This window comes from Balaenoptera ricei, chromosome 1, assembly GCF_028023285.1.
Source record: "Balaenoptera ricei isolate mBalRic1 chromosome 1, mBalRic1.hap2, whole genome shotgun sequence".
In the NCBI taxonomy this organism is placed as follows: domain Eukaryota; kingdom Metazoa; phylum Chordata; class Mammalia; order Artiodactyla; family Balaenopteridae; genus Balaenoptera; species Balaenoptera ricei.
In genome coordinates this window covers 32,337,717-32,365,263 of record NC_082639.1, presented here as the reverse complement: position 1 = coordinate 32,365,263, position 27,547 = coordinate 32,337,717, and the positions used below count along the sequence as shown (strand labels likewise).

Genomic DNA, 27,547 nt, shown 5'->3' with positions numbered 1-27,547 from the left:
ATGGCCGTGCGCCCCGGGCCGCTCTGGCTGCTGGGCCTGGCGCTGTGCGCGCTGAGCGGCGGCGGCGCCTCTGGCCCGCGCCCCTCGCCCGGCTGCCCGCAACGGCGCCTGGGCCCGCGCGAGCGCCGCGACCTGCAGCGCGAGATCCTGGCGGTGCTCGGGCTGCCCGGGCGGCCCCGGCCCCGCGCGCCGCCCTCCGCCGCCGCCCGGCTGCCTGCGTCCGCGCCGCTCTTCATGCTGGACCTGTATCGCGCCATGGCCGGCGACGACGACGAGGACGGCGGGACCCCCGAGCGGCGCCTGGGCCGCGCCGACCTGGTCATGAGCTTCGTCAACATGGGTGAGAGCGGGCTCGGGGTGGGCGGCGGCGACCCCGCGAGAAGGCGAGTGGGGGACGGCGGGCCGAGGGGCCCCTCGGGGGCTGAGCGCGGGCTGCAGGGTCGTGTGCGCCACTTCGGGCAGGGCGAGCGCCCTGCTGGGAGCGGGGAATCACCTTGTCGTGGACGAGGAACCGCGGGAGGGAAAACCGACCAGGTCAGGGCAGCGAAGTCTCAGCGGGGTGGGGGTCGGTGAGCTGCCGATCCGGCAGGGACAGATGAGGGATGTGAGTCCCAGAGGCGTACATTCACCCGCGGCCAAACACACCCGACGGTAAGATTCATGTAGTGTCGGGTGGACGCGGGCAGTGCCAGGAAGACAGTCTGGTCCTGGGGAGGCAGATGAGTAAACAGAGGCTGTGATGCTGTCATGGTGATAAGGGCGATACTGAAGAGAGGGACAAAGTTCAGCGTGGAAAACCCTGGTCACATCATCAAAGCACCAGGTAGAGATGAGGACCCGGATGTTCTGAGTCCACAGCAGCCTCTTCCCTGGGCCACCTGGGGGCGGGGTGCTGCTGGGGGGTGGGGCGGTGGGGAAGGAGTAGACTCTGAGCTCGGCGGGGCAGGGACTGTGGTCTTGCCACCCTGGGCTCACACCCGGGACTTGGCTTGTCATGGAATGAGTGTCCAGGCCATTGAATGACCTGATGGGCAGCTTGGACCCTCTTTGTTCTCCCAGGTAAAGCCCAGCTTTTCCTCTCTGCAGAAATTATACTCCAAATCGTGGAGTCATTTACCCTTAAAGTTCTCAGAGATAACGTTTTCCATTACTAAACTCTCTTTAATCTACATTCATGAACATATGTCCCCCACCTGTTTTGCCTCCTGTCTGTGGCCAGTGAGGGGCAGGAGTCTGGGCTGAGGCAGACACTAGGCTGGACCTGGGGACCCAAGGACTACAGCTCAGCCCCAGGTGGGGAGAGCTGTGGGACCCAGAGCAGGGAGAGGACCCTTGCCGTGGCCACCGCCTCCCTTCACCTACAGCACCGCTCTTAACCCTCCCAACAGCCCTGTGAGCGACATGATATTCATCCCCATCTCCCAGGTGAGGACAGTGAGGCTCAGAGAGGCAGTGTCTTGCTCAGGACCACGTGGCCTCTATGTGGCCAAGCCAGGACAGGCCCAGGTTGTTTGGCCCTCCATCCAGTGCTCAAGGAGGTGATATTTCTGTGTCAGGAGGGCAGGCTTTCAAGGTGGAGAGAGCTTTCAGAGAGATTTCGGCAGAGGAACCCATGGGTCAGAGTGACAGTAAGTTTTGTGGGTCTTCAGCCATTTGCCTCAAGGAGGCCCGTCCCCCCCAAACCAGAGCTCATGATGGGCTCAGGTGGGGGAGCGAGCAGCAGGAGGCAGCTGTTAACCTGTGCTGAGAGCCCAGTGCCAGGCCCAGGACTTGGGCTGGCGGGTTCTAGATGCCACCTTCCTGGTTAGAGGGCAGGGGTGGGGACTTGGGACAGAAGCGACCACATGTGGAACTGAGGCTGGAGCTCTGTGCTGGGGGCAAGCTGACCCCGGGCTCAGGACCAAGAAGAGCTGTGGATGCAGCCACCCTGAGAATGCCTCCAGGGGAGCCGTCCATCTGAGTGAGTCACTGCCTAGCCCATGTCCCTCTTCCCCCAGCATCCCCTGGGGCAAGGGGTGCACAGCCCTGGTGGGAGCTGCTGCTGTGAGTCGAGCAGCACCCTGAGCTCAGGAGGAGCTGGTTGCCCTCCTGCTTCTGCTCTGTGATCTTAGGCAAGTCCCTTGCCCTCTCTGAGCCTCAGATCTCTCCTTGTAAAATGGGGCTCCTAGTGATCTATCCTCAGAGTTGTTGTGTGATAGGTTGACAGAGGGGGAGGGGCAGAAAGTCAGCCCCCTTTTTAGGGTGAACCTGGCCCTGGTCAGTGCTGATCCCAGACCCTCCCAGCTGTTGCTCAGCCTTGGTGTGGATGTGATGGAAATGTCCCCACATGTCTTATAGACATGTGAAACCCAGAAACAGATGTTTAAAGCCAACCAAAGGTGTTTCTATCTGTTTTTGAATAAAAACTAGCATTTGAAGTTCCATAGTCCTATAAATACTCATTTCATCCATGCAGCAACTCTGTTTTACCAGTCTTATTTCATGGGCTCAGAGAGGTTAAATAACTAACCCAGGGCCACACAGCACGTCCATGGCATCATCCAGGCTGTGGATTCCAAATCCCAGTTTCTTCCCATACCACCTCTGTGTGTTTCATGAAGGTCTAAGGCCTCTGACGCTGTGGATTAACAAGCAGATCTTTGTTCAGTGGAAGCCTGGCGTGTGGTCAGTCCAGCCAGCTGTCTGAGGGCCTTCTTTATTCTCATGTACTAATTGCACTAGTAAAACTCCTTCAGTTCGAGTAGTTTTAACTGGTAATTACCTAGGCTGATGTGGGGGATTAGAACCTACCAGGATTGTTTCCTCCGTTGGAGGCCCCGGCTCCAGGCCCCTGAAGGTCAGCGGCCCCTGAACCACCGTGGAGTCTAATAGCAGAGTCGCCGTGGCATCAGTGCCCACGCCGAGGCTCCCACACCTGTTGGCTCCAGCTCCACCTCTGCTATTGGCCTCATCAGCTCCTGAGAAGCCAGCCGGGCCTGGTGCTTGCCGGGCCCCTGACCGTCAGTGGCACCTGTAGGACCCAGAGGCCTGGGCCTGCCGTCCAGGGATCAGGCCTCTGCTTTTGCGCAGATGCTTTAGGAGCCGTGTCGTGACTGACAGGGCCTGTGTTGGGGGCCAGGGCCGCAGTCAGAGCTGGGCCCTGCCTGGCCTGCCTGTCGACCTCCGCCTGTGGACTCTTGGCTCCCCTTGGCCAGGACACAGTGACGGGGCCGCTGCCCTCGAGGAGCAGACGGAGCCTGTCCCTGGTGCCGCCTGAGCTCAGGGGAGGAGGCCCTGATCTGGGAGGCAGCGCCCAGGTTCTCGTCCCTCCTGGGCCTGCCGTGGACTCCTGCACGTCCCGAGCCACACCGCTTCCCTTCTCTGGGCCTCTGCTTTCCTGTCCAGTCCACAGCGATGGTGTCAGAAAGACGAGGTGCCTCCCAGCTCCGGCCCTGTGGCTCCCCGGAGGCAGCTTCTCACACCACCACCCATCCCTCCGCCCAGCTCGGTGTGACTGGCGGGACCCCCGAGTGCCTGAGCCGGCCCAGCCAGTCCTGAGGGAGGAATGAGGCAGGAGAGACCACCTCTGCATGTTCCTCCTGAGCCCTTCTCCGCCTCCTGTCCTGGGAGCACCAGGTGCCCAGGCTCCAGAGTGAGAAACTGAGGCACAAACGGCACTGCAGGCAGAAGTGTAGTCAGAACTGGATGGGCCATCTTCACTTTTGTCCTGCCCCTTCCCAGGACTGGTCTAATTCACTCCCGCAATCCTGGGGGGCTGAGGATGGGGGTGGGGATGAGCTGGGGCTGTTGGATTCGGGAGGCGCCGGGCTCAGTGCGCGCGAGGGACCTGGCCCGGGTCCTGCTCAGCCCCCTGACCTCACCTCCGTGAGCCCCAGGGTCACTTTCTTTGGTTCTTTAGTAGGCAATTCTTGCATATTTTCCTGAATTCACTCCACAAATAGTCATGTAGTACCTGCTCTGTGCCAAGCTCTGTTCTAGTTCCTGGATTATAACAGGGAATGAAACTAAGTCCCCCCTTGTGGAGCTGACCTTCCAGTGGGAGAGACAGATAACAGTACATCAGCCACAGAGTGATTGTCACGTGGTCTAGACAGTGCCGCCTCTCTCTGGAAACCGAGAGGGGAAGGACAGTGGGAGGGCAGGCAGGACTGGGCTGGGGGTTCTGACCTGGGACTCAACAGAATTTGCATCTTGACTCCACCCACTACTCTCGGTGTGATCTGGATTTTCAGTCCACCTCTCAGAACCTCAGTCTCCTCTATAAAACGGATATACTCACGGTACCCACCCTAGGGGCTGTACAGCGATTGTGTGAGATGACACCCAGTGATGACCACATGCCCAGAACCTCCATGTCTGTGCTTTCATCTCATCTCACATTTACTGTCACATCTTTGTTTAAAAAGAGGACAGAGAGGTTCAGGGTAGTTCGGTGGTTTTCCCAAGGTACACAGCAGATTGTCTCCCTGCCTGCACTTCCTTTGCTCTTGTCCTACACAGAAGCTGCCTCTCCCCCCGGCCCAGGGCCCATCATTAGGTGCAGTACGTGCTGCTGAATTGGACTGTATTCAATGTGAGCGTGTGTTGTAAACTAGGAACGTGATTTTCAAAATATCTTTGTTTTAGGATTTATAGAACTGATGCATATTCGTTGTAGAAAATTCATACCGTATAGATTCATTATAGAATTTCATGATAGAAAATTCAGACCATATATCTAGAGACATATAATATGGAAGCTCCTAGTAATCCTCTGTCTACCTCAGTTAGAACCAATGTTTAATCCTTTAGCTTAGCCCTTCCCCAGCAACCAGCCCTGATATTTTATCAATTTGTGTTATTCTTTTTTACAAAGTGGAATCTAAATGCCCACTGTTTTGCCATTTTGTCTTTCACTTAACAATAAATCCTTTATCTGTCTTGAAAGTCGACTATTAAGTGACCACATTATTTTTCCTTTTATCTATCTACCTTTTATTCATTTATTTTTATTTCAACTTTATTGAAGTATAATTGACATATAAAATTGTAAGTTATTTAAAGTGTACATCAGGGTGATTTGCTATACATATACATATAACATTCCCCCCACCTAGTTAATTAACACAGTCATCACTTCACATATGTATTCTTTTTTTTGTGTGAGAACATTTAATTTCTACTCTTTTAGCAAATTTCAAAATTATATAACTGTGTTATCAACTATAGTCACCGTGTTTTACATTAGCTTCTCAGACCTTATTCAACTTATGGCTGAAAGTTTGTACCCTTTACCAACCTCTCCCTATTTCCCCCACCCCCACCTCCTGGCAACCACTTTTCTACTCTTCTGACTTTTTAACTTTTTAAAATCCACATATAAGTGGTATCATGAAGTATTTGTCTTTCTCTGGCTTACTTCACTTAGCATAATACCTTCAAGTTTCATCCATGTTGTCGTAAATGGCAGGATTTCCTTCTTTCTCATAGTTGAATAGCATTCCCGTGTGTGTGTGTGCACGTGCGCGCGTGTGTGTGTGCACGCGCGCATGCGCCTTATCTTCTTTATCTATTCATCTGTAGATGGACCCTGAGGTTATTTCCGCATCTCGGCTGTTGTGAATAATGCTGCAATGAACATGGGAGTGCAGATATCTCTTTTTTTTTAATTGAGATGAATTGACATATAATATTATATCTGTTTCAGGTGTGCAACATAATGATTCAATACTTGTACATACTGCAAAATGACCACTACCATACTTACACTTTTTTCTCTTTGATATCCTGTTTTTATTTCCTTTGGATATATATCCAGAAGTGGGATTGCCGGATCATATGGTGGTTCTATTTTTAATTTTTTGAAGAACCTCCATATTATTTTCCATAGTGGCTGCACCAATTTACATTCCCACTAACAGTGCACAAGAGTTCCCGTTTTCCCACATTCTCACGAATACTTGTTATCGCTTGTCTTTTTGATAATAGCCATTCTAACAAGTGTGAGGTGATAGCTCATTGTGGTTTTGGTTTGCATTTCCCTGATGATTAGTGATGTTGAGCACCTTTTCATGTACCTTTTGGACATTTGTATGTCTTTTTCGGAAAAATGTCTATTCAGTTCCTCTGCTCATTTTAAAAATTGGATTGTTTGGGTTTTTTTCTATTAAGTTGTATGTGTTCTTTATATATTTTGGATATTAACCCCATATCAGAAATGTGGTTTGCAAATATTTTCTCCCATTCAGTAGGTTGCCTTTTCATTCTGTTGATGGTTTCCAGAGGTATTTCTCTTTCCAAGAGTTGAAGATGGGTCTCTTTTCTCCAAAACCCTGTTTGGCCATCAGAATGGTGTGCCCTATGGATCCCTGATGACTGACTACTCCTCCCCGCCCCCATCTTCTCAGTCTTTACTCACCTTTCTGAGGTAAATGACTACTATTGCCCCTAGGTGACAGGGGAGAAGTTTAGTCTCAAAGAGTATAAGTGACTGGCCCAAGGTCCTGGGTACCCAGATCCAAAGGAGCAGATATGAAAACTGGGTCACAGCCGTGAGGAGGGTTGGCCTTGGGGGTGGGAGAGCACAGTGGGGAAGACCAGGTTTTAGTTCAGGGTCTGCTACTTGAGATGTGTAAGATTTTGAGCAGGTTACTTAAAGTCTCAGCATCTCAGTTTCCTCATCTTTAAAATCAGGATAATAATACCTGTATCATAGTGCAATGGTTACATAGGTTAAGGCATTGAAAAACTTAGCAAGTGCCTGGCACCGCTCAATAAACAGCAGCCAGAATTATGAGGAAGAGCCTGCTGTGTTTGTCTACCCTCCCGCCCCCATCATTTACTTGGGGACCTGGAGCTGAGTGGTAAGAGCACGGTTCCAGGATCAGATCCCCATTCTACCACTTGTTTTTAGTGGATGCTATGGTGCTCCCCATATATTCTCTTTGGGACTGAGTCACTTATCGCCCCAGCTGCTTGGAGGGTGGCTGCTGACAACTGGGTCCTTCTCTCGGCACCAGCCCACCAGCTTCTTGCTCAAGGTTGGGCACCCACCTTGAGGGCACCCCACATCCAATGACTGGCTTATTGGGGTATAAATGCCCAGCCCCCTTGCCTCAAGGAGGGACAACTGTGAAGGGCCATCAGCCCAGAGCTCCCCGTGCAGATGGGATGGGCTGGCCCTTTTGTGATTGCGTCACTGTTCAACTGTGCCCACTCCTGCTCCTTCGTTCCCGGCAAGAACACTCTCCACTAAACCTACCCACCCAGCCTGTTGCCCAGGAAGTCTGACCTAAGATATATTTATATGATTTTTGTGTAAGTTATTTACTGCTGTGTGCCTCAGTTTCCTCATCTGTAAAATGGGAGCGATAATAGTTCCTGCATCCTAGGATGGCTATGAGCATTAAATGACTTACTCTATGTAAAGGGCTGAAACAGTGCCTGGTAAATGCAAAGTAAGTGTTAGCCTGGTTTGATTGTTTGTTTGTTTTTAACCTAAGTCCAGCTGGTCAGTGACAAGACCAGAAGTAAAACCCAGTTATTTCCTTTAACTGCTGGCTCTGCCCCCTGAGCAGCAGCCATTCCTTCAGAACAGTCTAGGGCTCTGAATACAGGAAGGGTTCTGGGGAAGCCAAAGGCTGCAAGACCCAGGTATGGAGAAGGTTGGATCCTTCAGTCTGAGGTCATTGTTTCACAAACACTCCTGGGAACCTACTGTGTGCTGTTGCCCTCCCTGGTTATCTTGGTGCTCACTCCAAAGCACAAGCCCCAGCCCAAGATCTGCTTATTACAGTGGGAAAGATAGGCCCACAGACAACTCAATGTAAATGATCACAAAGTGGGAGAAATGGCCATTCCCCCACTCAGATATGAGCATGAAGGTTCAGCGCTGCAGAAGACAGACCAAGTCCCTCTCTCATTTGCAAGGGATGAACTAGGCCAGAAGAGGGGGAGGAATGAATGGCCTCCTGGCTGGGGGACAGAGAAGGCTTTGAAGGAGGTGGCACTGTGCTGGACCTTGAAAGAAGGGTAGAACTTAGTCAGAAGCAGGTGAAAGGGGAAGGTGTCCAGGCAGAAGGGAGGCATGGAGGTGAAAAAGCTCTCAGCCTGTTCTTGGAACTCTAGTTCCTCAAGTGAAAATCCACTCACGGCTTCTCCTGCTTGGGATCCTTCTGCGTGTTCCTTCTTGCCAGCCTGGCACTTGGCGTTTGACATTATAGTCCAGTGGAACCCTGCGGTGTTCCCTTGACATGTCCCCAACCTGATGAGGCTGTGGATGGGGAGAAAGAATGTAGACTTTGGAGACAGACACACCTAGACTCTAATCCCACCTTGGGGGCTTCTGGGTGTGGTCTTGTGCAAATCAGTTAACTTCCCTGATCTTCGGTGTTCTCAGCTATAAAATGGGGTGAAGAATGCCTCTTTCACAGGGTTGCTGTGGTTGCCAGCCTCCAGTATTGTTCTCAATGATCCCTGCCTCCTGGTTTTCACACCCTTGTGTCCTCCCACACTGGGCCAGCGCTGGTCTATGTGACCAATAGGATGTGACAATAGGGATGCTGTGTCACTTCCAAGATTAGGTTATAAAAACACTGCAGCTTCCGTCTTGGGCTCTACCCGCCACCCCCCAAGATGACTCATTCTGAGGAAAGGTCATGTTGTGAGAGGTCCACATGGGGAACCTTCTACCCTCAGCCACAAGCGTGAGCTTAGAAGTGGATCTGTTCATCCCAGTCAAGTCTCCAGAGACCACAGCCCCACCTGACAGCTTGACTGTCACCTCATGAGAGACCCTGAGACAGAGCCACCCAGCTAAGCACCTGGATTCCTGACCCTCAGAAACCATGGGAAATAATAAGTGTTGGTTGTTTTCAGCTGCTATATTTGGGGTAATTTGTTACACAGCAATAGATAACTAACACAGTTAGGTAAACAGTAACAAATATGGCCTGCGTAATGTGCCCAGGATGGTGCCTGACATACAGTTCAGTGCTCAAAAAATGGGAGCTGACACATTATTTCCCACCTCCGTGCTTTGTCTCAAATACTTTACTCCATTTCTGCTTGTCAGAATTCTTCCACCACTCTCAACTATGTTTCCTAGAAAAGTGTTCTCTGACCACTCCTCCCTAAGGCACCTCTACGAGCGCCCTCCACCTTGATCATCTGTATTTCTCTTAGGAATGGAGTTGCTTTCTGCCTGTCTGATTTGGGGGCACGTCTAGTCCCTTTTTCTCCTACCCACCCCCCGACCCTACTAAGAAACTATGAATAACCTCAGAACGGGGACCAAATCTGACTCTGGGCCTGGATGGGTGACACATAAGCAGGGCCAGCCTCCCGTCTTTTTTTTTATTATTGCTTTTTTTTTTTAATTTGGCCACGCCGCACGGCATGTGGGATCTTAGTTCCCTGGCAGGGATGGAACCGACGCCCTCTGCATTGGAAACGCAGTCTTAACCACTGGACCGCCAGGGAGGTCCCTCCAGCCTCCTCGTCTTTTCAGATCACCCTGTCCCTCCTCTGGGACCCGAGTCCCCGCAGGGCGCTGCCTGGAGGACAGTGGCCTCAGCAGGCCACCTCTCAGGCACCTGTTGATGGAAGAATCTTGTGGAGAGGTGATTCCCCCATACCAGTATCGCCACCCAGAAAGTCCAGGGCCACTCATTTTACATGGGCTCCAAGTCTGCAAGTCCACGTGAAGGGCCCCTAACCTGACACGTGACCCCCAGCAAGTCTCTGCTCCCCTGGGCCTCAGTTTCCCATCTATGCAGGTTTGCCACGAAGGCCTTTCCAGCTCCCACAGAAGAATGTGTCCCCCACCCTCCCTGCCCACTGATGGGGCTCCTCCAGGGCTGAGGCACAAGGCGGGAGGACACCCGCCACTCCTCACGGGCACCCACTCCCCACGGGAGAGAGGGGATGTGTCACCGTGACCACGTCTTTCTGGAAAGCCCCACAGTTCAGGTCTTTCCTGGGTTTGAACTGGAGGAACCGCATCCTTCTTGCTCACATCTCCTTGGATCTATTTTTGGCCTTGGCGGGCTTGATGTGGTGCAGTGGGCAGGTTGTTCCCTTTTAATTTGGGCTCTGAAGCCAGCTGAGGCCTGGACCGGTAATTATAAGCACAGAGCCATTTATGGAAACAGCTCTTGAAAAAGTCAGTAATGAGAACTGGCTAAAAATACCCCCAGAAGTGAAGCGGGGGGCCTGCTCTGGGCAGCGCTGAGATTCCTGGGCGGGAGGAAGCCTTGAAGAGGCAGAACCAGGAGGTGATGGATTCTGCAGCTCACTCGGGACCCGCACGGGCTGCAGAGACCCGGGTGTTTCCTTAGGTCTGGGGTCCCCCTCGGCCTTGTTACCGGCAGGACCAGCCAGACGGGCCCACCCCATCCGCCTCCGGGGCTCCGAGGGAGCCGGTCCTCCACCTCAGGGCCGGGCCGTGAATGGAGGCGAGTCCCACAGTAAAGTGAGAACATGGATGGCTTGGGTTGGAAACCCTCGGTGGCGAGGAAGCCACTCCCAGACCAGCAGGACGCCCAGCCCAGGGGCTGCGCTGCTGGTTGCTGAGCCGCTGTCCTGGGGACCAGGAGCCCTTGGGATGAGGGGCCAGGCATCCCCTCTCTGGGCCCCCGGGACACGAGGGGCTGGATGAGCAGCCCCAGGGGCAGACCGCTGAGGCCTCCCGTTTCCACCCCACATTGTTCAGTCTCTGTCCTCAAATTGGTCACCGTCCAGAGGGCAGATGAACCAGCGACGGGAACCCCCGGGACAGGGAAAGGGAGAGACCGGCAGGCTGATGTGTGTGGGGTCAGAGGCGGGCAAGGGGGCTTTCACAGCTGGACCGAGAAGAAAGTAGCCTTTATACTTGGTGGGACGGGGCAACCCTGGAGAGAGCGGCTTCAAGGAGGGACTCCAGGGGGAGGGTGTTTGCACCAGAAGGCCCAGGAGGCCGTGAGGATGGGCAGGGCCAGCCTGTGTGGGTGAGGGATGGTGACTGGACAGCAGAGCCAAGCGTCAGACCCTCCCATGGACCCTGAGGGGCTGGGGAAGGGTTTGAGGGCAGGAAGGACTGTCAGGTCAGAAGATGCCATTCTCTTAATAGCCACACTGGACTGGAGGAAGGGGGTGTCTTTTGAAGTCTTACTTTTTGGTCAGGAACAAGACAGATTTAGGTTGTCCGGGTGACTCTACATTTTGCTGAGGGCACAAAAATAGCCAAAGCCAATGTAGGTGTTGGGCGGGTGGCATCTGGAGGTCTAGCCTGAGCTGTGGGTGCAGGGCCTCAGACATGGGAAAGCAGAATGAGGGCCACAGACGTGGTGGTGGAGGCCGTCTCCTCTTGTGGGCCCTCCCCTCAACCGTGGGATCCGGAGGTGGTTTATCAGGGGCTGGAGGAGAAGGCCGAGGGTCCAGTTAGCACTCACTGGTGAATCGTGACTGTTTATTGTTCTGGGGGCTGCATTAAGGCGATCCAGAAGGTAAATTAATTTGCTGCTGCTTCTCCAGACAGAAAAGCTGGTTCAGTGACTGAACATTTTGGGCAGCTCTTTATAATTTTGTGGAAAATAAACATGTCAAGGTGCCTATGGATCCAGATGTACCTTTGTCTGCTCCCTGTGCCCAATGAAGTGCATTGTGCCTGTCTTTTCATATCTTTGCCAGTGTGTCTTTGGGAATCTTGTGTCAAAGGATAAATTCATATGTAACTTTGCCAGGGTATTGCAAAAGGATGTTGCCAAATTCCTCTCCATGGTACCCCTACCAGCACCATGTGAGAAGACGCACATCTGCGCTTACCTATTTCCTTCTCACAGGCCATACTGAGCACCCAAGGACAAGCCCCCCATCCCTTCCAATCCTCTTGAAACCATCATGCTCTGTATTTTACTTACAATAGAAATGACATCCCCTATTTTATTTGTCTTGTTTGTTTCTATTCTGTCTCCCCTGTTAGACTGTAAACACTGTGAATGCACTGTCCTGTTCTGTCTGTTCACTGCTGTGTTCCCAGTGCTCAGAACAGACTCTTACATACCGTAAGAACTTGATAAATTTGTTTATAAATTGAACTTGATAAATGAATGAATAAATAAATGAATGATGAGTACACTTATTTAGAAAACAATCACTCAAAATCTCCCCTTCCCCTCCACCCATGGCCTTGGAGTTGCTGACACGGCCTTCGGAGGGTATCTCATCTTGGCTCAAAGCTGGGAGATTGCAAGTCAGGCTCACCCCAAACTCCTGCTGAACAGCCATCCCTCCCAGTCCATTGCCTGACTATTTACAAAGTACTTGCATGGGCTTGTGAGGAAAGCTGGGTGTCTCCTCATTCTCAGTTCACGCAGGAGAAGACCAGGCCAGAGGGGATTTCCATACCTGGTTAGTGCAGGGACAGGCCTGCAGTGAGGCCCTGACCACTGGCCAGAACCCTCCGGGCTGCCCTAAGCTGCCTCTCTGGCTAAAGCAGGCTCAGTCTGCACAGTTAACAAGGGGGAAATAGAGGTGCCAGAAAATGCTTTCCCAGAACACCAGCTTTTGGGAACTCTCTCTCCCAATTCAAAGCCACAGGCACTGAGAAACCTGCAAATCCACAGGTGGCCTCGCCCTACCCTCCCCATTGACTGTCAGATAAAAGAGTTACTCTCTTTACCCAGTTCCACACTCAGGACATTTCACCAATTTCTGATGAAAATCATTTTCCTAAAAATGTCCCATCTCTAGTGCTTGCTGGGGTGGGCAGTTTCCTGTGCGGGAACTATTGCGGGGGTGGGGTGGGGGTTGGGCATCAATTTCACAAACCCACAGGATCGAAGTTTGGAACTGGGGTCAGCCCAGGTGAACAGGGCTGTCTTGACCGCACGCGGACCCCCAGCTCAGCAAGGGAGAGAGGTCACAGAGTTTGGTGCCCGCAGGAGCTGGCAGGTTTGTGGTTGTTCCCTCAGTCCTGTATACGACATGAATAAGTCAGCGTCAGGCCTGCAGACAGAGGTTCCCAGTGACCCACCAAGGGTCACCCACTGTGCCTTGGGGGCAGATATACTTAAGAATGCTTTGAGAGGGGTCGGGCTCAGGGCATGGCTGAGTGACCCCTCCTTATTCTCGGGGCCACACCCTGTGACAGCCAACAGCCTGGACCTATTTCATCCTGCAGATCAGGGATGCTTACACAGCCATGTAACTGAGGTGGTCTCTGCAGTTACCGAATCCACAGAAATTGTCCCTAAAGCTGTGTGTGTGAGTGTGTCTGAAGGGAGGAGGGGACTCGTGTGGTGATAATCATGGCGAGCATCACTCGGCAAAGGTCCAGAACCCTGCCCTCCGTGCCCTGCCTGTATGGGAGGACCCAGATCCTCCTGTGTCACGCTGCCCCTGAAACAGCCTGGCTCGTGGCTGGGCATTTACTGCGGGTCCAGCACCCTGTCAGACAATGGAGGTTCTATTTCCTCTCCTCCCTGGTCAGGGGATGAAACGCCCATCTCCTGTCCAAACATGTGTCCACTGGCCCCGCCCAGCACAGCTGTTTGCCTATCCATCACCGGACCAGGCCTCCACCGCAAGGACAGGAAGTGCTCCCACATCCGCCTCTGCCACCAGCCTGGTGACTTGTGGTCTCTGAGTCCAGTAGCCAGAGAGAGAATTTTAAAAAAGACTCACAGACATGTAATTAAAATCTCAGTGTTGGTTTTGCGGGAAGGCTCTGGGAGGCTCCCGCCCCTGCTTTGCGGAAACACAGATTTTTAGTGTTTGAAAGTGACAGGAGGCTAAAGTGAGACGCTCTAAATATACTGTCCTGGGCATTTCCGGGCAGCTGGGGAAATATGGGGTTTATTCTGCTCCTGCGGTCTCTTGCCCAGACTGTTAGAGCAGCCCTGCCATGGGCCTGCCTCGGGTCCCCTCCAGCCTGGGCTTTACCCTCGCCTCCACACATAGCTTCCACTCTACCCTTAAACCACACTCCCTTGCTGCCCAGAGCCCTGACCCCCCACTGGCCAGAGCACAGCCCACGCTCCGAGGCCAGAATTTCAGCTCTCCGCAGTCAGGCCACAGCCAGACTTATGCCCTGAGCCGCACATTGCTGGATGGTGGGCGGCCCCAGCACCCCACACCTGTGCAGGACCTCTGCCTAGAATGTCTTCTCCCCCACCTTATCCACCTACCAAGACTCAGTCCCATCCTTCAAGGCCAGTTCAGGTGTCACCTCCTCCGGGAAGCCTGCTCAGATCATGCCATGGGACCCTGCAGCTTCCCCAGCACTTGACCCAGCATCTCCAGGAGCTGTCATCCTACCTCGCCTCTTCCTGGTTCTTTCCATGTCTCTCTCCGGCCCCCCTTCCTGCTTCCCCTTGTTCCAAAACGGGTCCTGCCATCCTTTCACCCTTTGCTGGGTTTTATGACTGTTGTTTTCCCTGCCGGTGCTGTCGTTCCTTGGCTTTAGGCCTTTGCTCAGGCTGGACCCTAACTCTGCAGTGTCCTCCCTTGACATCGTGGCAAATTCACTCTCACCCCTCAAGGCCCAGCTCCAAAGCCCTCTCTCCCCTCAACTCCCATCCACACACCGGCTGACTCCAGGAGCCCCATCCTGCTCAAGTGCACTCAGCTATGTCCCTGCTGCCACTATGGTCCTTTTCTGCCTTGGGTCTGATGTCCATCTCCCCAGAGGAAGGACCTGTCCTGTGCCTCATCTGTGGGTCCCAGAGCCAGCAGGGTGCTGAGCGGGGCAGGCTGGGTTTGGGGCTTGCGGACCAGACATGGACACTGCCCTTGTGGCACCGCCGTGTGCCAGGTGCCGTGCCAGGCGCCTCACGACACAGCTCCCGGAGCCCTCTCGGCACCCAGGAGGCAGAGCTGGGACAAGCCTGTTCTCGAGGAGGGAGCGGTCCCACCCAGACTGCCCAGGCCCCAAGATCCCACCCGGCCCTGCCCACCCCGGAACCCGAGCTGGAACCACAAGTGACCGCCAGTCCCACTTTGTCTTGCAGTGGAGCGGGACCGCACCCTGGGCCACCAGGAGCCCCAGTGGAAGGAGTTCCGCTTTGACCTGACCCAGATCCCGGCGGGGGAGGCCGTCACCGCCGCGGAGTTCCGGATTTACAAGCTGCCCAGTACCCACCTGCTCAACTGGACCCTCCACGTCAGCATGTTTGAGGTGGTCCTGGAGCAGTCCAACAGGTGCCTGCCCTGCGCCCCACAGGCCCGCTCAAGCCTCTGTCGGAGTGTCCGGCCCAGCCCTGGGTGCCGGGGGGGACATTTCCCAGAGGACAGAAGGGGACCTTCCTGGGCAGCCCACCCTCAGAGAAGAAAGATGGTTGGCCGGAGGCCTCGTGTCACCGTGGGGAGAGGCCCAGCATCAGTCCTGGATTCAAGTCCCCATCCTACTCTCCTAGCTGTGGGACCATGGACAGGTCACTGAGCTCCTGAGCCTCAGTTTCCGCACCTGTACACGGGCACAGTAACACCTTTGTACGGTAGACGCAGTGAGAAAAGGCATGTAAGGCACTCAGGTCAGAGCCGGGCGGGGTAGATGCCCCACTAATGGTCCCCCAGGAGGGCACTGGAAACAAAGGCAGCTGTGCCGGCCCTTGGTTAATTGTTCTTTCGTGTCCACAGGGAGTCTGACTTGTTCTTTTTGGATCTTCAGACGCTCCGATCTGGGGACGAGGGCTGGCTGGTGTTGGACGTGACAGCAGCCAGTGACCGATGGCTCTTAAACCGTAACAAGGACCTGGGACTCCGCCTCTATGTGGAAACAGATGATGGTAAGACTCTGGTCAGCAGCGAACCTTCCCCTGGGGGCTCCTCCGAGGAAGCTGCTGGCGGCAGGCGCAGCTGGAGCCCCTCACGTGGCCCTGGAGGCCTGGCCTTTCCCACCTGTGATGCTGGGGGATACCTCCACCCCTCCGCGGGGCTCAGTGGGTAGAGAGTGAGGTTCCCGCAGTGCGGGACAGCAGGCGACCCCCTACCAGCCGAGAGTCCCTCCTCTCCTTCTGCAGGACCAACAGTTGTGTTGCTCAGAGTGAGTCCATGTTTTCCCTCCCCAAGAAATGGGAGATTCTTTCTACTCTACGGAGCTGCCTTCTGCACCAGGAGTTTCCATCCTGGGCTGGGCGAGGGGAAGCGCTCACACCCTCAGGCTCTGAGGCAGAGGCCTGGGTGTGAATCTCGGCTCTGCAGCCTTCTAACTCGGTGACCTTGGCAGGTTACTTACCCTTCTAAGCCTCGGTTTCCTCATCTGTAGAATGAGGATTCACACCTTCATTCCTTTAGCAGGTGTTTGGGGGAGAGCCTCCTGGTGGGCCCAGGGTTGGTGTATCTGCGGTGCAGCAAGGGGCCACCATGGCTGGAGCACAGGGGACTAGGCAGCGACTGTGAGGAGGTTGAGAGAAGTGGGCAAAATATTAACTATGAAATAAATGTAATTTTATTTAACAGCAGTGGAGGAGGACAGGATCTGATTCAGCTTTTTATCAAACAACCCTCTGAGACACTCCCCCTCAAGGGGGTGTAGCATCTCTCCCTCCTTCAGTGTGGGCTACACTTAGAGACTTGCTTCCCAAAGTATGCCATGGGCTGGGGCAGTACCTTTGCAGGGGCAACCTGAGCGGCACCCCTCAGCCGGTGCTCAGGCTCCCATGAGCACGTCATGTGGCTCCCAGACACCCTTGATCTGATGGGATGGGAACAGCACTTCACCTCCGTGGTCTTCGTCCCCAAAACCCAGAACCCCAGTCTCACCATGAGAAAAACATCAGACAACCTGAAACTGAAGGACATTCTACAGAATACCTGACAAGTACTTCTCAAAACTGTCAAGGTCATCAAAAAACACGGGAGGTCTGAGAAACTGTAACAGCCCAGAGGTGCCTAAGGAGTTGTGATGACTATATGCCAACGTGGGACCCTGGGTGAGATCCTGGAAAAAAGACACTGGAGAAAACTAATGAAATCTGAGTAGATCGTGATGTTTAGTAAATAATAAGATACCAATATTGGTTGATTAGTTGTGACAAATGTGGATCCAGGACAGTACGTGCTGGGGACACAGGTGCGGGAACCGCTGACGTGGAGGTGGATCTGGGGGCGGGGGGACGGGAGTAGCGCGCCTGGGAGGAAGGGTGACGATGGAGAGGAAGGACATGGCGCCCAGGCTTCCCTGGAGGGACGTCGCCTCGGGGCCTCCGTGCGCCAGTCCCCGGGTCCCTCCAGTCCCGCCTGACGGTCCGGACCGGTCCTGCCTCTCGCCTTCGCGGCCCGGGAAGCTCGGCGCCTCGAGCCCTCGGAGCGCGGAGACGGAGATGGGCGGCGGGGAACCAGCCGGACTGGCGCGTCACCGCCGGGGGCCCCCTGCCCTGTGACGCGCGGGCGGGGCGCGCACGGCCGCCGCCTGTCCCAGCTGGGCCCGGAGCCGGAACCCCAGCCGGAGCGGAGCGGACGATGGCAGCCCTGCGGCTCCTGGAGCCTGCGCTCGGGCGCCGGGTCCCCGCCGGCCGCTCGGTGCCCGCACTGGCGACGGGCGGTGTGTGCGGCTTCGCCAGCAGCGCCCGCGCGCATGCCAAGTCCTACGCGGACCCCGTGGAGGCCGTGAGAGACATCTCGGACGGCGCGAGGATCATGGTCCGGGGCTTCGGCCTCTGCGCGATCCCGGAGAACCTGATAGGGGCGCTGCTCAAGATCCGCGTGAAGGACTTGACCGTGGTCAGCAGCAACGTGGGGGAGGGGAACTTCGGGCTCGGCCTTTTCCTGGGGACCAAGCAGATCACCCGCATCGTCTGCTCTTACCTGGGGGAGAACTCGCTCTGCGAGCACCAGTACCTGGCGGGCGAGCTGGAGCTGGAGATCACGCCCCAGGGCACCCTGGCCGAGCGCATCTGCGCAGGGGGCGCCGGCGTGCCCGCCTTCCACACCCCCACGGCCTACGGGACCCTGGCCCAGGAGGGAGGCACACCCAGCAAGTACTTAAAGGACGGCCACATCGCCATCCTGAGTCAGCCCAGGGAGGTGAGGGAGTTCCACGGACAGCACTACCTTCTGGAGCACGCCATCACGGCCGATTTTGCTTTGGTGAAAGGGTGGAAGGCCGACCGGGCAGGAAACGCCATCTTCAGGGCCAGCGCCAGGAATCTCAACGTGCGCATGTGCAAAGCTGCGAGAACCTCAGTGGTGGAGACTGAAGAAATTGTGGACCTGGGGTCCTTTGCCTCAGAGGACATCCATGTTCCTAACACTTACTTAGATCGAGGAATACAGGGGGAAAAATATGAGAAAAGAAATGAGCACATAATGATCTGGAAAGAGGATGATGAAATATGCAAGTCTGCAGATAGTATAAGGACACAGATCATCAAGGGGGCAGCTCTTGAATTTGAGGACGGCCTGTATGCCAATTTGGGCATAGGAATCCCTCTTCTGGCCACCAACTACATCAGCCCCAGTATAACCGTTCATCTTCACAGTGAAAATGGAATCTTGGGCTTGGGTCTGTTTCCGCTGGAAGAGGAGGTGGATGCAGATCTCAACAATGTGGGCAAGCAAACAGTCACCGTTCTTCCTGGGGGCTGTTTTTTCTCCAGCGATGAATCATTTGCCATGATTCGAGGCAGACACATTGACCTAACCTTGCTGGGAGCCATGCAGGTTTCCAAACACAGTGACCTGGCTAACTGGATGATACCCGGCAAGAAGGTGAAAGGAATGGGGGGTGCGATGGATCTGGTGTCCAGTACCAAGACCAGAGTGGTGGTCACCGTGGAGCACTGCACCAAGGCTAATGAACCCAAAATTTTGGAGATATGCACCATGCCGCTGAATGGAAAGCAGTGTGTGGACTGAATCATCACCGAGAAGGCCATGTTTGACATGCACAAGAAGAGAGGACTGGGCTTCCCTGGTGGTGCAGTGGTTGAGAATGCGCCTGCCAATGCAGGGGACACGGGTTCGAGCCCTGGTCTGGGAAGATCCCACATGCCACGGAGCAACTGGGTCCGTGAGCCACAACTGCTGAGCCTGCACTCTAGAGCCCGCGAGCCACAACTACTGAGCCCGCGTGCCACAACGAGGAATAGCCCCCACTCACCACAACTAGAGAAAAGCCCGCCCCAACGTAGCCATAAATAAATAAATAAATAAATAAATTTGAAAAAAAAAGAAAAAAAAGAGAGGACTGACCCTGATCGAGCTCTGGGGTGGCCTGATGGTGGAGGACATCAAAAAGAGCACAAGGAGCACCTTTGCCATCTCCCCGAATCTCAGACCCATGCAACAGGTCGAAACCTAGCCAGAAAGTGAACCTTGGTCCCAGACCGTGTGCTTCTCCCTTTAACCTCCTGGATTGCATCCCGAGAAAGCCGCAATCACATTTCTACATTTCACCAGCATCTGGCCGGCTTTCTCCTGCCGTCCCAGACTGGCTGCCACTGGATAGGCTTTGTTCTCTCAAGAGGGACATGCCTTTAATTAAAAACAAAAGGAAAACAGAGGCATTGACCTTATATGTCCTGTGAGTTCTGAGAAAGCTCTGCTCCAATCACCCTCCTCCCTGTCTGTGATATTTACATTAAATTCTATGCAGCTTGAGATGATCCCATGGGAAAGGTTTTACTGAAGTGCCTGCTCTTGTGAATGAATCATGAAATGTAGGGAAAAGTGATGGGGGAGGAACAACTCCACCCAGAGTCTGCGGAAGGCACCGTTTTAGTGTACTGGAACAATGAAAACATACACACATAAATGTGAATTTGTAACCAGGAGAAACGCTGTCTAAATGAAAGATTTTTTCCTTTGGCCCTATTGACCTTCCTTCTGGGGCCTTTCATTTTGTCACTAAGTTTTGTTTCCTTGTAGCCTCACCTCCTCTGCCTCTCACATTTCTCCTCCTCGTAGCTAAATAGATGTCTCTAGAAGGGAAGCAAGACCGTCTAGGCGGCCAGTAAACTGGTAATAGGGGCAACTGAAGCGGGAGAGACTGTTTGGTGCCGACGTTCCACCAGGAAGTCTTCTCTGTGAATAAACAGCTCACCTGTGTGTGGCCAAAGGCTGCGGCTTAGGATGGGAGGAGTTCTAGAAACCCGAGCGATGGACATAGATGGGTTTTCTCTTCTTAAATCATAGCGTTCCTGTGTCGTCCAGATCAGACACTTAGACCCTTCTTCTCTGTTACGGAGCCTAAACCAGCCTCTTGTTCATACTCCCTTGAAACTCATGAGGGGCAGTGAGGTACTTCATCCTGAATCCACAGTCTCACAAACTAAACAGAAAAAAATGAGTTTCCGTTTGCGTGCGTGTGTGCGTGCGTGTGTGCGTGCGTGTGTGCGTGTGTAAGGTTCGAACCCAGGCCTGCCGTGGAGCCCACGTTTTCTCAATGCGGCTCTAGGGCTGCACAAAATGGATGGGAGCTCATAGGTAAGAACAGGAAGCTCCAGCTACTCAAGGAAGGCCTTTCAGAGAGGTCTCCCTGAAGCCTCACCCTGACGGGAGGCCCGGATCCTGGAGTGGAGAGACAGTGTACCTGAGGGGACAGCCACAGAGTGTCAGGGGACCGTGACCAGGCGGGCAGTGGATGGACGTCATTGAGTGGACTGTGCAGCACCTTCTGGGGCTTCTGGGAAGGAGGACCTGATCTGCCCTGCATGGTGGGAGACGTCCTACAGCAGCAGCCTGGGACAGGCAGAGGTTCTAGAAGCAGACGAGTTACAGGGCTGTTAAACAGTAGAAAGAAGGAAAAGCACTGAGTTCCTACTTCTCATGCGGTGAGGAAATAAATACCCTGTGGGACAAAAGCACACCTGGTCACAGCTGGATCCCCTCCAAGGGTTTCAGCCAGGCGTCCTGATTGTCCTTCAACGTGGCACTAGGGTCACATCCATGACCGCAGGCTGAGGTGGGGCAGGGGCTGCAGGCAAGGGGCAGGTGGCACCAGAGCAGAAAGAGGCCTTGGGGAGAGATGGGCGCAATCTTGGCCTGGCCCAGGGGCAGGGGGCATGAATCCCCAGGGATGGGATAGGTCAGGGGAGCTGCCAAGACATCCGGGCCCTGATGGGGTGGTCTCAGAAATGGGGGGAGGCTGGAGGTGTCGGGGGCCTTCCTGGCCCAGAGGAGCAGCATCTTCACCTGGACCTGCGTGCGGGGGGAGGCCACAGTGTGGCCCCCACCTCGAGGTGTGGCCACACATCCCACGTCTCTCACAGAGGGGACAGCATGCCTGCCAGCACGCTCACAGGTCAGGTCTAGAGGCAGGGACCCTGGGCCTCAGAGGTTCCTGAAGTTCCTGCCTCTGCTTTCTGGAAAGGGTGCTGCCAGAGCCAGGCAGCCTGGGGGCCAGCACCTGGACAGCCGGGGCCTGCCCTGTGACCCAATCTCTCTGCGCCCAGGAGACCCCAACACGATCCTTGACCAGACAGTTGCAGAAAGAAAAGCCTACAGTGAACACGGCCTCGGGAGCACCGAGGGTCCCCCTGGCCTCTCCATGGACAGGGCTCTCCAGGGACTCACAGGACAGGGCGGCTGCACACACAGGCCCGGAGGGCTGCCGGGCCAAGGCCGCCCCACACGCCCACCAGGTGTGGGGCTCCGCTCCAGTGCCGTGTGGACGACAGCCGCCCCCCTGCCCCCGTCGCTCCACGGCCTCCTCCTGGTGCGCTCACGGGCCTTTCCCTCTGTGGCGGGGCTGCTGTGTGTCTTGTGGCTCTGCGTCCTCACAGGCCTGCTGCTCTTCCTCGTGACCCTAACCTGCCATGACCCAAACTCCCCGAACGGCTTCTCCCTGGGCCCCTTCCAGTGTCAGCTCCTGTCTCAGCAGGGTCATCCCTGAGTGGCACCTCTGATGGGCCCAGTGCATGTTTGTGGCAGGTGATGTCATAGGTCAAAGGTTAGTCTCTGGTCGATTAGTTGTTTAGTCAACTCTGGCGCATGGACTCAGGGCTAAAGCACAGCTGTGTAAGGGCCGGTGATGTCCTTGACCTGTAATGTGCAGTGGAGGATCATGAGACCCACTAATAGAACACATATGTTTATGTATGTGCACATGTGTACACTAGCTATATAAATGCACACGTGTGTGTACACATACATATATGTGCATGTGTGTGTGTATATGCCTGTGCATCACTGTTGCAACATTGGGGTGAAATGTATATGGAAGTGGGATGTTCCGCCCAGTGTTATAAGAAACATTAACAGTGAGCTTGTAGTCATCCCCTGTTGTTTAGTCTGAGAAAATTCCACAGGGAAAGGAAATAAAGAGGTTCTATCACATTCTCATCTTTATGATGAAAGCCAAGAAATAACTTAAATGTCTAAAGTTGAACTAATATCTAAATATGCAGATGTATCTACTCAAAGGAATTTTATACATTTGAAATGTTCATAGTTGAGACTTAACAACCGAGAAAATGTTTATGTGGAAAAATTGGGAAATATACAGACTTCTTTCTTACGCTCACAATTTAAATTAACATATGAAAATATCACAGAAAAATGAAAATGGTGTGTTGTAGCAGGGGAGGGGTTTTATGGGTGATATTTTTTCTAAGTTTCTTTACAGTTGTTGTTATATATCACTTTGACAATTAAAAAACAAGAGGTCATTGGAACTACAAAGAGGTACAGGAGGATAGTTTTATCGGTGGAGGTGACTTCCAGGGATAACCAGTGTGTTTCTCCGGCGTCCTCAGGCTTTAAGCAGCTGCGGGTAAAATCCCAGTTTTACAAGCATCACTACTCCTAGGCTGAGGCCCCCGTCATGTCTCTGCCCACAGCCTTTTCTCTCTTTCTTCCTTTTCAAACCACAAACCCGCTGGTTCAGAACTTAAATGGATAAGAAGGGCTCTGGAATTAGATGCAGGTGTTTGAACGTGGACTTGGGGTAAATGTCTCTGGCCGCGGAGTCTGGGGTCTCGTTTGGGGGCATCGGGACGGTGAGTGGCCTGCTCTTGGGCGGTACTCAGCAGAGCAAGCACTGAGTCCTGGCAGCCGCTCCCACAAACCGGGTGTTGTAAATCCTACACTGATCCCCAGAAAGGATGGGGTGGAAGGTAGAACTCGGGCCTCAGAGCCCCGAGATGGGTGGGAATCCTGGTACTGAGAGTGTCTGGTAGTGGTGCTCTGAGCCGTCACCGAGGGGCTCTGATGTTTCTCAGGGAAATGATGGGTCTGGCGTCACCATGAAGACTGGTTGAGATCATCACGTGAACTGACTGAAAGCTGTAAAGCGCTGTCACCACTGGCAGTGCCCTGGACCGTCACTAATCCCGAGTCTGTGCTCACGAGGACCCTCCCCCTCCCCTGAAAACCTGCCCGCTGGGGGCTGGGGCTGGACTTGGGACTCGGGTCTTCAGAGGAGGAAACCGAGGCCCAGTGGGTCCCCTGCAGCCTCAGGCTCCGTGCTCCTGGCCCGCCCACAGAGAGGTCCCTGCTGTGTCCCCGTGCGGTGGCCCCACCCTCGAGTGACCGCCCTCTCTGCTCTCTCCGTCTCAGGGCGCAGCGTGGATCCTGGCCTGGCCGGTCTGCTGGGGCAACAGGCACCGCGCTCCAAACAGCCTTTCGTGGTCACCTTTTTCAGGGCGAGCCCCGGCCCCGTCCGAGCCCCTCGGGCGGTGAGGTCCCTGAAGAGGAGGCTGCCGAAAAGAACCAACGAGCTGCCGCCCCCAAACAAACTGCCGGGGATCTTCGGTGAGGTTGGGGACCAGGTGGTGGGGACAGAACCCTCCCGGCCTCAGTGGGGTCAGGCTGATGGTCAGTCACCCAGCCACCTTTCCTGACACCACTTTACCCCTGCACCCTGGGGACCAGCCACTCCACGGTCTCCAGGGCTCTGAGCATCTGCCCTCGCCGCCCCTGCCGCCCTGAAGTCCCTTCCTGCCCGCCCTGGCTCACCAGGCCCCACCCCCACCCCCCCGTCAAAATCAGGTGCCCCTGGTGGCCCTCGGTGCTGCCCCGGGCGCCCTGCAGGATCCAAGCGTTCGTGTGAAGGTGTCCCCACCAGACCAAGCCCCTCGGGACCAGAGCCCCCTGGCGCCCTCCTTTCCTTCACGGGGAGCCAGGCTTTGCTTGGCCTCAGTGGGAGCCACTTGTCCTGTGGAATGGGCGTGGCTGGAGAGGCGGATGAGGTCAGGGGTGTCTCCGGAGGAAAGGAGGAGGGGCTGCTGGACGGCAGAGGGTCCCCGGGCTGTTTATTGGACCATCGGGAGTCACAGGCTGAAAGTCAGGGGAGGCTGGGCTGAGCGTGGGGTGACTGTGACCACGGGGAATCATCTGGAGCCATCGAAGGTTCTTGACCTGGGTCACGGCGCCAGCAGAGCTGCAGAGATGGGCTTTATGAGACCAAATGGGTTAGTTTCCCATCATTCATTTATTCAACAAATGAGCCCATCAGGGCGTCCCCCGCCCCGGGAGCTCCCCGTGGTAGGTGCACAGAGCAGGAACCCCAGAAAAGACCTTGTCCCTTCTGTCCCCCGCAGACGACGTCCACGGCTCCCACGGCCGACAGGTGTGCCGTAGGCATGAGCTCTATGTCAGCTTCCAGGACCTTGGCTGGCTGGTAATTCCTGACTCTCCTTCTTTCCTAAATGACAGTCCCCACCTTGAAGATGGCAAGTGTATGTCCAAGAGGAGGTAGAATCATGGGGGATTTGGATTTTCTTGGTTTATTTTCCTCTGTGTTTTTCCAAGTTCTCTAAAGGGAGAATGTGTTGCTTTTGTAGTGAAAAGTGCTTTTTTGTGAAAACCATGAAAATAGAGACTGTCTGAATCCTTAGCCATAAAATGTCAGAGCAGCAGCAGGAAAACTGAGGCCAGGGTGGGCAGTGCCTCTGGCCTCTGCTGTGACTGGCGGTGGGCTGGGGAGGACGAAGCTGAGCGCTGATGGCGCATGAAGGGGACGGAGATCGTGCCCAGCCCTGTCTGCTGAGGGTCTTCGGGTGGATGTCAGGCCTCTGGGGGAAACTGCCCTGGGAGGGGCCCGAGGGTGGGGTGATGGGCCCTGAGGCTGAGGGAGGGTAAGGGGCAGCCCTGAGTTGTGCTGTGACAGGTGCTGGACTGGGGGGCTCGGGAGGGGCACATGGGTGGGACTCACCTTCTCCCATTACCTGCCCCCAGGACTGGGTCATCGCCCCCCAAGGCTACTCAGCCTATTACTGTGAAGGGGAGTGCTCCTTCCCACTGGACTCCTGCATGAACGCCACCAACCACGCCATCCTGCAGTCCCTGGTCAGTACCGCGTCCCTCTGCCTGGACGCCCAGGGGAGGGGTTTGCGGAGGAGAGGGGCGCGTGCAGCCAGCAGGTGATGGCAGCACTGCTGTGTCAGGGAGCTTTCTCTACATGGAAACCTTTCTGTGTGCATGTGCAGTGAAATCCCACAGCTGTGCAGCAACTGGTCCCCGTGTGGGGCACCCCCAACCCGTGCACCTGAACACACGTGCACTAGACTCTTGCTGATCGGTGTGCACACGTACACACGTACACGTGGGGGACTTTCACGTCCATGCGGTGGGTACCAGACTTATAAAGGCCTGCCGGCTGGTGGTCAGGGGCACAGCCCGTGCATGATAGGCGGGCATCCCACACGGCTACTTGTGCCCTCGGAACACACACGTGCACCATGTTCACTGGCGCGTTCGGCCTCCTGTGTGTCACACACGCCCTCAGGGTCGAGGTGGGGGGTGACACACGTGTGGGTTCTGCCCCCTTTTCCTGTGCAGGAGTCACCAGGTACCCCGTGCCCTTCTGGTTTCCCCTCCCGTTCCTTTCCCGTTGGCTCTTTTTTCTGGGTCCCTCTCGGCTCTTTGTGTCTCTACAGGCTTTTGATGCCCCGATGTCTGGGGAAACTTTAAATGCTGAAAAAGTTTCTAATAGGAACACTGTTGCTGCTGCTTATTGCTAAGTGTTTTAAATGTTTTTTTGTGCTGAGGCTTCTTTCTAGAACATTGACCTGGACACTCTAGTTACAGGTTGTTCAAGGTGATGCCCTAGAGCAAATGAGTTAAGAAGGCAGCATGGACCCCAGGATAATGCCTCCTTTCCCAATGGTCACATGGGATTTGCTGGACCCCTGGGGAGCTGCCTTCCTTGAAGGTCAGGGGTGATGGAGCCTGTCCTGGCAGCAGGCTGCTCAGAGCTGGGGCTTCTGGGGTAAGGCTGGGCTCTGGGGACCGGGGGCCAGGCTGCCGGACAGGGCCCCCCATGAGACGGCTTCGCCCAGGTCCTGCTCAGCGGCCTCCGTGAGGCCTGGGAGGTCCCGGTGGATGGAAGCAGGTTCCCTTTTCCCTCCAGCCCCTGACAGGCTGGGGAGCTGCCTTCCGGGCCCTTCCACATGGGGCCCCGATGAAGAGTCCAGGGTGAACGGCAGCTCATCCTGCCGAGTCTCCAGATAAATATTTTTGTAGAGGCTGCAAGAGCTCACTCAGTCGGGCTGCCTTTAGGGGTAGAGCTGTTTGGAGGAGGGTAGCGGGATCCCCGTCCGTGCCAGGTCCCAGTCGTGCCACGGCCTCGGCCTCAGCCATGGAACTGGGCAGGTGACTCGGTCCCAGTGCCCTCAGTGGTCATCTGCCCAGAACAATCCCTGCCTAGAAATTGTTAGGAGGGGTGGAGGTGCTTTCAGAAACAACAGTGTCGGACACCCCAAGGGTGAGCCTAGAAGTCTGGCCGCTAGCAGGTGTAACACGGACCTTCACCGGCTCCCAGTCTGGAAGGGGAGACGGACCAGAAACAGCTCATGCGGACAAGACACGATCAGGGACGTTGCAGAAGCGCAGGGAGGGGAGGGGAGCAGAGGGGACGCCAGGGGCGGCGCTGCAGGGGCGCAGGCAGGACCTGGCACACGTGCCGGGGACCAGCAAGGTCAGGGTCGTCCTGTCTGAGGGGAGGGGCTGTGACAGGAGCCACAGGTGCCCAGGCTGGGCCTGAGGGCAGCGCCGGGGTGGCCAAGGGAGGCGGGGCCGGGGCAGAGTTCGCGCCAGCACCTGCCGGGCTGCGGGGCGAGATGGAGCCGGGGAGGGGCGAGCGGCTGGAGCCCGGGCGGCAGGAGCTGGGGGCTGGGACGGGGTCCCCGCGGCTCTCACGCGTCTGCCTGCCGCCCCCTCCCCGCCAGGTGCACCTGATGAAGCCTGACGCGGTCCCCAAGGCGTGCTGCGCGCCCACCAAGCTGAGCGCCACCTCCGTGCTCTACTACGACAGCAGCAACAACGTCATCCTGCGCAAGCACCGCAACATGGTGGTCCGCGCCTGCGGCTGCCACTGAGGCCCCGCCCCGCCTGCTGCGCCGCCCCTCCCGGGTCAGCTCAACCCTCCGCAGGGGGCACCCCCAACGCCCTCACAGCTCAGGCAGGGCGGCAGCCAGGGCGCCCCTCCGCTGCCCACATCCTGCCAGGGACTGGTCCTCCCCAGGCCCCTCTGCCCCGCCCCCGCCCGGCGCCTGAGGTGGTGGTGGAACTCCGGCCTGGTGGTCTGCGTCCGCAGCAGGGTCCTACCCCAGCCCCCTCCCCAGAGGCACGGGCTGACCGTTCTTTGCGGTTGGCAGAGTCCTGTCTGAGGACCTGCCCTTGTCCACTGCTGACCCAGCTGTGGGCGGAT

The 27,547-nt window shown here is 55.5% G+C and overlaps 2 protein-coding genes across 2 annotated transcripts; both read left to right on the top strand.

The window, feature by feature from the left end:
- LOC132363949 (bone morphogenetic protein 8B-like) lies at positions 1–27,547 on the top strand. Its single transcript, XM_059919682.1, has 7 exons — positions 1–340; positions 14,967–15,156; positions 15,595–15,743; positions 23,455–23,649; positions 24,438–24,517; positions 25,075–25,185; positions 27,066–27,547. Exons 1-7 carry the CDS (start codon positions 1–3, stop codon positions 27,213–27,215), a joined length of 1,215 nt encoding a protein of 404 aa, XP_059775665.1. The 3' UTR covers positions 27,216–27,547.
- On the top strand, positions 17,419–19,258 carry OXCT2 (3-oxoacid CoA-transferase 2). Its single transcript, XM_059919670.1, is given in 2 exon segments — positions 17,419–18,871; positions 19,143–19,258. Coding segments are annotated over 2 exon segments (1,569 nt in total).